Raw genomic sequence first — 10,428 nt, 5'->3', positions numbered from 1 at the left:
TACCAAATGTAGATGGAAAAATGTATGCGTGAAGACAGTGTGTTCCGCCCCCCCTTCGGGGGGGCTCCACTTCGTTAAAAATAACCCTACCCACCCTATGTCAGAGGTGTGGAGTGGATCTCGCTTCACGTGGAAAGTTGCAAACCCATGTGGAACAGTACAACAGCGGAAGTACATGCGTGGAGACAGTATGTTCCGCCCCCCCTGCGGGGGGGCTCCACTTTGTTAAGATATAACCTAACCCAAACTACGTCCGAGGTGTGGAGTGGTATACTTTCCAGTATTATTGAGACGATAGCGTACATAAGGGCAAGTACATTTCACGTACACACAAGATCGATTAAGCAATATTATTCTTCTTTTTTCCGAAAGAGAACATGGCCAATCGAATTAAATTACTTATACAAAAGCGTACGTCGTTAAAGGCGCAAATTACTAATTTGATAAGCTTTATTGAAAAGGAGAGCTTCGATAGAACTGCGTTAAAATTGCGCACGGCTCGCGTCACCGAATTGTACCACGCATACGAGGATTACAACGACGAACTAATTATATTAGATTCGAACGACAGTCACAAAGATGAATTCACAAATATTCAAGAAAGATTTTATATGATTGCCGGTAAAATCGAAGAGTTACTAAATTCGACACGGTCCACCGCGTCTACCGATACCACGGCGAACGAGACTCAGCAGAGCAATGCCGTGTCCGATACGTTAGCGAAGCGGCGAGTGAAACTACCGGAAGCCTCTTTACCAAAATTCGAGGATCGCTTCGAGAATTGGTTATCGTTCAAAAATTCTTTTCTCGCGATGATTGATTCGCGAACAGATCTTTCCGACGTGGACACACTTCAATATTTAAAATCGTCTTTAACGGATGAAGCGGCCAATAAAATAAAATTGTTACCGATCGACAACTCAAGTTACAATAAAGCAGGGGAATTATTAACGTGCGTCTACGAAGTGAAACGCGTTCTCATCTCTCGTCATCTCTCGTTACTACTAAATATGCCCACCGTAGAAAAAGAATCTACCGAGTGTTTATCGAAGCTTGCCGACGACGCGCAACAACATGTCGCTTCATTGGCCGCGTTGGGAGTTAATGTAGGATCGGAGGTGCTGGTTAATATTGTAGAGAGCCGATTACCTAGGCGTATCGCGGATAAATGGGAAGAAACATTAGATCGGGACGAATTTCCCAAAATTGACGATCTGTTTGAGTTCTTATATAGAACTGCGGTACGATTATCTAAGCGCACACGTTCGGGATCGGTTAAACAAGATGACGATAAGCTTTCTCCTCCGGCAAAGAAGGGGAAAATTCTGAATAAAACATTCATGATCAATACGTTCGATAATTTTGGCTTTCAGGCTTTCGCGGCTGTTGTCTTCTTTAGTCTTCATGGCTTCCGGATGGTTGCCGCGTCCGTTTGCAGTGTGGTGCCGACGTTTCGCAGGCGTTGCAGTCTGCTTCATCAGGGCTGGGAGACTTTGATACTGAGCTCCCTCGCGTTGCGCTCGTCCTTTTATACTCGTTCCTGGGGGGAAGGGAGGGGGTCGGCACCACACTGCAAACGGACGCGGCAACCATCCGGAAGCCATGAAGACGTTCGATAATTGTAAGGTGTGCAAAACTAAACAGCATCCATTATTCAAATGTGAGAAATTCAAACAAATGACCGTACCTAAACGCATCGAATTCGTAAAGAACGCGAGACTTTGTTACAATTGTCTACGCTCACATTTAGGTAAAGCCTGTAATTACTCTACTTGCACCGTTTGCCACAAACGTCACAATACACTTTTACATTTAAATAGAAGCGCAGCCGCATCTGCAATGGCCATTACGACTGACAATAAAGGCGCGCCAGTGAATGACTAGTGACAGAAAGGGAATGTATAACGACATGCTTGGCTATAATTTCACTAGACTTCACTCCACAATTAATGACAACCGCGGTTGTTCTTGTGCAGGATCGTGATCACAATCTAATTAAGGGGAGAGCCTTATTGGACACGTGCGCTTCCACCAATTTTATTTCCGAAAATTTCATGAAACGTTTAAAACTTCCTGTAAGTCCATGCGCCATACAAATCGGCGCTATCAATGCAATAAACACCACATCAAAGGGCACCGGGCATGTCACGATTCAATCTCTATACAACGGTTTTCGTAAACGCCTGCCATGTTTATTGGTTCTAATGATCGCTGATTTAGTTCCGTCCGAGGTGTTTTCCTGAGAAATCATAAATATACCGCCAAACATTAAATTGGCCGACCCCGAGTTTCATTTACCACAACCGATTGATTTTCTGATTGGTCCTGGCTCGACGTTATCATTATTCTCCATCGGCCAAATCGATTTGTCTACAATAACTAATGATTTATATTTACAAAAAAACTCGTCTGGGTTGGATCGTCGCAGGTGGGGTGACTACACCGAACCGTTCAAACAAGGCAATGTGTCGATTAACTAACTTAGAACAGCAAATCGCGCAATTCTGGAAAATCGAGGAAGTATCCGTCGGTACATTGAAATCCATTGAAGAACTCGAGTGCGAAGCTCATTACAAAAAACACGTAACACGTCATCCTAGCGGACGATATATCGTACGATTGCCCTTTCGCGAGCGCGATTGGCACCTCGGAGATTCGCGAACCGCGACTCTCGAGCGCTTAAATTCCCTCGAACGACGACTTAACTCAGATCCGACTTTGAAGACGGCTTACTCACAAGTACTACAGGAATACGTTTTAAAGGAAATGACCTTGATACATGACTCTTTGCATAGTGGATTTTACATGCTACACCATCCAGTAATTAAAGCTTCGAGCAACACCACCAAGGTCCGTGTAGTTTTTGACGCGTCGGCGAAAGCGAATAACGGTGTTTCGTTGAATGATCTGCTCATGGTAGGACCGACCCTCCAAGACTCGTTGTTTACTCACTTGATTCGATTCCGTACATATAAATATGTCCTTACCGCTGACATAGAAAAAATGTATCGGCAGATATTGTTACACGAGGATGATAGGATATATCAACGTATACTTTGGCGTCAAAACGATCAAATACAAACCTTACAACTTAATACACTTACGTTCGTGTTGGATTCTTCGCAGAGTTTTGATCAGGTCTTGTAATGAAAAGTCGTCTTCGCTCAAAATCCTTTTCTTTATTATATCGTCGTCAAGCAACAACAACCATACACACACACACCTCTCTTGTTTTTCGGAACCGAATCCCGACTCTTGCTCGTTGCTATCCGAGAGAGGGATAGGCGCTCTCCCTAGCGGCAGTGTCGATGAAGCATAGAAACCTCTGCTTCTCAACACTCCCTCCCTTCATTGACAATGCCCAGATTCATTACCCTCTAATCTTACAAGTCTATACATGAATAAAACTCTAAATAACTTGCTTAAGTATTTCATCAGTCTATGTTCTAAGTACATATATAATTCAATGCGTACAATCGGCGAACTTATGTAAAAATGAACAAAACAAAACATGTCATATTTGTAGTAACAAAACAAAAAAAAGCGCCCTTTTGGTTAGCGTAATTCTCATCATGACATAACTCCTATTATTTAACTCTGTGGCCGAAAGTCGTCGAATTCCTCTCTCTGGTTTTCCAGTCCTCTACTTATCTGTTAAAATAATAAAATTCAGTTAAATTAATTTTTTTTAAATAGTTTTACACTTCTAACTTATTTTAAGGTTCATCATCTTGTCTCTAAAATATTTGTGTGCTTCTATAGGAAGCGGCTTTGTCATTATATCCGCTATGTTTTCTTTCGTGGAGATCCATTTAACTCTGATTTTTCCTGTCTCTACACATGATTTAACATAATCCCCGTGAGTATCAGCTATATGTCTCTTACTTCCTATTCTTTCTCGTTCTTCTAAATTCTCAACAATAACGTCTAAAGTATCATCGAAATTTTTGAGTTTGTGACTCCCATCCTTTTGTGTACAGTCTCCAGCTGACTTGTTGTCACACCAGATTTGTGCTGGGTAGAAGGTTTTTCCCGTTATGTCTCTAATTGCTTTGTCTAGAGATACCATCTCCTGACAAGCTTCACTCATGGCTAAGTATTCAGCCTGGCATGTTGACAGAGTGATATAGGATTGCTTGTGACTTCTCCAAGCCATTGGATCTCCAAATAGTTTGATCACATATCCACTTGTAGAGGTGGAATCATTCCAATCTCTAAAGCTGGCATCTGTCATTGCTTCTAAATCTTCGGACTTTGCTCTATATATCAACCCAACATCTGAGGTTCCTCTGATATATCTAAATACTCTTTTAACATCTCTCCAGTCACTTTCAGTCGGATTCTGTTGCTTTCTTGCAAGGTAATTAACTGCGAAGGCTATGTCTGGCCTTGTGGCCACTGTCAGATACATTAAACTTCCAATTGCCTCTCTAAATGGAACATTGCCCTTTTTCTCTAAATCGCTTAGTTTTGAGTTTTCATCTTTCTTTCGGTCTTCTCTATTCATCACTTGTCTTGTCACCATTGGTGTACTTTGCGGTTTGCTTTCTTTCATGTTGAATCTCTCTAATATTTTCTCTATATAATTTGACTGTTGTATCGTCATTGTTCTGTTTCCTCTATCTCTTCGAATTGTCAGCCCTAAGAAATTCTTGGGTTCTCCGAGGTCTTTCATATCAAAAGCCTCGCTTAGTCTTGTCTTTATTTCCATCAGCTTATCCTTGTCATTGCTTGCTACTAACATATCATCTACATATAATACTAATACAGCCATTTTTCCTTCCTTTCTCCATGTGAATAAACAAGGTTCATGTAAATCATTTTCTAAACCTACTTTTATTGCTTCTTCTGCAAATCGTTTGTTCCATCTCTTCGGACTAATTTTCACCCCATACAGTGCCTTCTCTAATTTACACACTTTTGTTTTTCTAGTTTCTTCATCACACTGTAGTCCATCTGGAATCTCCATATAAATTTCTTCTTCTAAAATACCATTCAGAAAAGCAGTCTTTACATCCGTTTGACTTGGCTCCAAATTGTATTTATTTATTATAGCCAGCACTGATCGAATCACTGATAATCTCGACACTGGAGCGTATGTCTCTTTAAGTTCGTACTCATTTCTATCTTTGAATCCTCTAATTACTAGTCGAGCCTTGAATTTTGTTAATCCTTCTTCTCTCAATTTCCTTTTAAATATCCATCTAGAATCTATAATATTTACTCTTCTCCCGTCACTCATGATCTCTGGTCTCTTTACTAATTTCCATACTTTATTGTCGTCCATCGTCTTCAATTCTTCTCTGACTGCTTCCATCCACTCTAGTTTATCTGCTGTTGACATTGCCTCGCTGTACGACACAGGATCATTGTTTACGATGGCAATCTGTGCATATTTCAATTCGTCTTCTTCTAAATTTTTATTTAATGAGCTTTCTTCCACATAGTCTTTAAATTGACCTTTTGTAACTTCTAGTTTGGCAGCATACTTTGCAATGCCCGAGTCATTCACTATTGATTCATCTGAACAGTTTATTTTTCGTGCTGAAACTTTCTTGTCCTTTTTGTATTTTGCCGTTCTCATGGGTTGTTTGCGCTTCTTGGATTCTGTTTCTTCGTTTTCTTCTTGCTCTAATTTGCTTTTTCGTGGCCTTCCTCTTTTTCTTTTGTTTATTGTTGTCTCTATATTTTCTGACTCTAATTTTGTAACATCTTCTAATTCTTTCATCCACTTTTCATCTTCTAGATTTTTCGTGTTTTCGTGTTTCTCTAGATTTCCTTCTGAATTGTATGTGTTTCTTCTAAACGCATCTCGATACGTTAATTTTTCATTGAACTGTACATGTCGTGACTCTAAGAATTTTCTTGAACTAGGATGCCACAAAATATATCCTGTTTTTGTGTAGCCGACAAGAACTGCCTTAATCGCTCTTTATGAAAACTTTGTAACCGCTTTAGGAATCCTAGCGTAAGCTACGCAACCGAATCTTCTAAGTTTATCGAAATGACAATTAGTCTGAGGTGCAAATTTCTTGAGCGGCACCTCAAATTCTATAGATTTATGAGGAGTGCGATTGTAGGCATGTATCGCTGTCTCTACCGCCAGCTTCCACATGCTCTTAGGTAAACCTGAATCAAACATGATTGCTCTAACTCTTTCTTGTAATGTTTTATTAAATCTCTCGGCTGTGCCATTATGTTCTGGTGTATATGGTGGCGACAGGTCACTCTCTATACCCTCTCTTTCCATAATTTCTAAGAATTTTCCTCCTGTGTATTCTGTGCCTTGATCTGATCTGATATAACATACTTTCTCATTTCTTCCAAGTATATTTCTTGTAGACCTCAGAAACCTCTCTAAGTAATACCCTGTTTCATCTTTGGACTTCATCGTATATGCTCTAGCTAACCTTGTGTAATCATCTATAAACACAGTGATAAACCGTTTACCTCCTGGGTATGATACCGGTTTTATAGGACCCATAGTATCCGTGTGAATTATTTGGAGCGTCCTAACAGCGTGACTCCTTTTATCTTTAAAAGGTAATCTTTCCATTTTAGCCATGACGCATACTTCACAATCTCGTACGGAATCATCAAACTGTACGTCTTTTAATCTTTCCTCTAATTTTTGCAGACGTCTCAAGTAATCTAATGATACGTGACCCAAACGAACGTGCCATAGCATTGCCTTATTTTGTTTGTATTTTGTTTTGTGAACTTGACCTGTTCATTTTCGAGTGGGTTTGCTGTACAAATATCTCTAATTGTGTCAATGGCTTCTTGTTAGCGATTCTCTCTCGGAGAGCTCGCTGGACCGCTGCGGTTGGAAGCAGGGCTGAGAGGACTTTGCGTTGAGAGGCTCCGGGAACGGATGTACGCGTTACAGGGTGACAAATCACGTGATCGTAACTCAGTTCGTGTTGAGTAAAATACCGTGGTCTGTTTAATAAATATAAAAGCTTACAGTTTGAGCAGTCTATGATTTAACGGGGATGATCAGTCTCTTAGTCACTTGCACGGGTCGATTATATTAATCGATATAGCCGGCCTCGTGAATGTGGATGCCCGTGAGCCGTGTCCACGCAACGCCGGCGTGCGATGCGTGGTGAGCTTGAGCCGCCGGTGATGCTGTATCCCGAGCTGTTCTGGTTGAGTCGCACTGCTGAGTTCACTACGTGTCCGCACTGAGTCTATTCTTTTATGAGAAAAGTCTACGAGAGTACACTAAGATCTTAAGCACTACAAGACACTTGTACGTTGTACGGTTGCCATGAGCCAAAAGCGCCGGTAACGAGCGTGAAGCAGCGCGGTCGCCTCGCGTCGCGATCGGGCATGCGCGCGCAGCGCTCCTGTGGCGCTGCACGATCTGACCCGGCTGATGCTGCCATCACGCCGGTGACGAACTGACCGAGATTCAGAAATGAATCTCGAACACTTCTACTTTATCTAACTCTATAATTTTCCTATTAAATACTGACTCATCAAAATCTGATCTTTTTTCCGTCTCTAGTGATTCGATCTCTAAGCTTTCTTCTATTCGACCGAGCCTTCCATCACACTCCCTCCCAACCTCAGCTGCAGTGTCGTCTAACTCTAACTTTTCTTCTACTCCCTCCGAATCCGCTAATCCGAAAATTTGAACTTCAGCCTGTGGTTGTTCTGGAGGCTCACCGAATGTTACTATTCTCGCTCTACATAAATAATTTTCATATCCTACTTCTTTCTTATCTTTAGTTATTTTCTTGACTACTAGCGTTATTACCCAATTTGGTTTATCATAGGTACCATCTAAATGGATTTCTCCTGTTTCTTTGTCAAAAACTTTCAATTTTTCATTGTCTAAATATATTCCTAATCCTGCATCAGCAAAACGTCTAAGAGATATTAGATTTTCAGCTACACCTTTAGCAACGACTACATTTGTTAGTTTAATTAACCTTTCTTTCGAAACATTAGACTGAAGGAAAAGATCTCCTTTCCCATCAATCCCTATATCCGCAGCTCTATTTTTATTTGCACTTCTTATGACTTCTCCGGGACATCTAGTAAAATCGCTTAAGACTAGACTTTTATTTATAATATGTTCTGTCGCACCCGAGTCAGCAATAAAAGTGAATACATTATCTTTATCTAGAGTATCTATTTGATAAACCATACCTGACTTCTATTCCTTGGGTTTGTTTGACTCGCTTCCTTTTCCTTCGCTCGAAGCTTTAGAATTCGACTTGAATCTCTTGTTAAACTTTCCTTTTGTAACTCTACCTCTATCATTTACTCTAACTTGACCTTTATTTTCCGCTCCCTCCGTATCTCTAATTTTATATATTCCTCTTCTAAATTTATTGAATCTATTATCTGCATACCTTCTTTTGTTGTCTCCTCGTCCTCTACCTCCAGAAAACTGGCTTGATCCTCCGGCTCCCTTTTGGAAGCAATCATCTCCCTTGTGATCGGTAATCTTTTGGCAATAGTAACAGAACCACACTTCGAATTCCTTAAGAGGGCACGAATTAGATCGATGTCCAGACTTGTTGCACCGGAAGCATCGTCCATCGGGACCAGATTGCCATTTTGGCATCTGCTTAGCCATATTGGCTTTTGTTTCCTCTTTGGTGTCGTTATCCGCACACCTCTCTGCTTCTAGCTGCGACAAAAATGATTTTATTTCCTCTAAATTCATCTCTCTAAATTCCGTTTGTCTTCTAATAAGGTCTGCCGAGCGAAGCTCAGGCACTGACCCTGATACAGCTTGATAAAAGGCCGATCTTTTTTCTTGATCATTTAAGGGTACAGCTCCTTCACAGTTCTCATACTGTCTAATTATGGCATCAAATCTTTCGCAGAAGTCGAAGATTTTCTCTTTGGGCTTTAATTTTAACAGGTAGAGCTGTGTCCTCACCGAAGAGTGAGTGACATTAGTTTCACTTCCCTTAAATTCTCTAAGTTTTTGCAAGATAACTCTAGGATCTTTTATGTGCAAAATTCTCTTATGATAATCTTCATCTAAATGATTAATAATTATGTCTCTAACCAACCCTTTTCTTCTATTGGTCATTTCTTCGTCAAAACCTTTAGGGACATTAACTGAGGGATCAATAACATCTAAAAGATTATTAAACATCAATTCTGACTGCAAATAATCCATCCAAAGGCTCATGTTTGCTTTACGTGTCAACGTGTATTCTCGTCTAACATTAATTTTTGTCGCAGTTTTCTCTACTTCTAAATGTTCTTTTTAAATCATTAAGATTCTCTCTTATTACATTTCTAACTTCACAATCTAATGTCTCTACAGATTCCTGACTTGTCTCTATATTCTCTGATCTTCTATTTAAATTTGGGGAGGGAGCAGCTCTATTCTCTTCGTCTTTTTCTTCTAAGATATTTAACCTTTGCTTTCTTCAATTGAGCCTTTTCAGCTTCGGCTGTCGCCTCTGCAGTGGCTCTCAATGTTTTTAACATATTATTAGCCGCCTCCAATACGTCTTTAACTGTTTTTGCCGTTCTCTCCATGCAACTGCACAGAGACTTCTGCATTTCTTCTGATGTTGAAACCATTAGTTGAGTGTTTCCTTTTGTTGTCCTTTGTATTAGTTCGGGTTTTGCTGTGAATAATTCTTAAGATTAACATTTATGTTTTGGCTCTAAATATGATCATTTTAGCTCACATTTTGATTAATTCTATGGCCAGATCCATATTATTGTCAATATTCTGCTGAGTGAGCTCTATTTCTTGTTCCAGAGTAAGGCTATTATTCATTTTTCCTTTTTCACTTCCCGGGCTTTTCGGACTGTAGCTCTTAGTCTTCTCTTCTAGCTCTGAATCATGAAAGAGAGAAAGACATTTCTTTTGTTAATTTGTTGTATCCCCAAATTGAGCGGCGTCCTTGTGCCTCAGGGCTGACCCAACCGCACAGCAAGTCGAGCCCGCCCGAAACAGACAATCCATCAGACGCGCCCCAGCACCAGCACACGCACCTCATCCCCGGCCAGGCCCTACGCACAGCAGATAAGGCCGATCTGGGATGAGCGGCCGTGCACGCATGCTGCGCCAAGAACACGCCCGATTCGACCGTCCTGGCCAGACTAGGAAATCCACCGCACAGCAAGCTTCATTCCATGCCCGACGCCGGAAAGTACTGAGATTACTGAACTTCGGAAACACTCAAACGAAATATTCATTATTCTAAACATCACGGCCAACATCTCTATATTTTATCTCTAGATTTCATCTTTAAAACAATATCTCTATCGCAATCTAAAACGATATTTTTACTGCTTTCTAAAGACGATTTCTCTATCAAGTTCTAATAATTGACCGTGCGACCGAACTTTTCTTCTAACCTTGAATATTTCGTAACTTCTAATCCTTTTCTGTACTAGCCATCTTCAAGTGTAATAGTGCTCTTGTCTATTCATACACGG

At 40.6% G+C, this 10,428-nt stretch overlaps 1 protein-coding gene across 1 annotated transcript; it reads left to right on the top strand.

Moving 5' to 3' along the window:
* Window positions 1-2,463: 2,463 nt before the first annotated feature.
* Window positions 2,464-3,147, top strand: LOC105556145. The gene has a single exon (XM_012003217.1). The coding sequence runs from the start codon at window positions 2,464-2,466 to the stop codon at window positions 3,145-3,147; it is 684 nt and encodes a 227-aa protein (XP_011858607.1).
* The last annotated feature ends 7,281 nt before the right edge of the window (window positions 3,148-10,428 follow it).

This window comes from Vollenhovia emeryi, unplaced genomic scaffold, assembly GCF_000949405.1.
Source record: "Vollenhovia emeryi isolate VEMERY1.0 unplaced genomic scaffold, V.emery_V1.0 DF940296.1, whole genome shotgun sequence".
Lineage (NCBI taxonomy): Eukaryota > Metazoa > Arthropoda > Insecta > Hymenoptera > Formicidae > Vollenhovia > Vollenhovia emeryi.
Note: the sequence above shows the minus strand (reverse complement) of the source record. Positions and strands in the feature narration are given on the sequence as shown.

Excerpts from the sequence above, each read along its gene's own strand:
- LOC105556145 (XM_012003217.1), top strand. The coding sequence starts at position 2,464 with ATGTGTCGATTAACTAACTTAGAACAGCAAATCGCGCAATTCTGGAAA.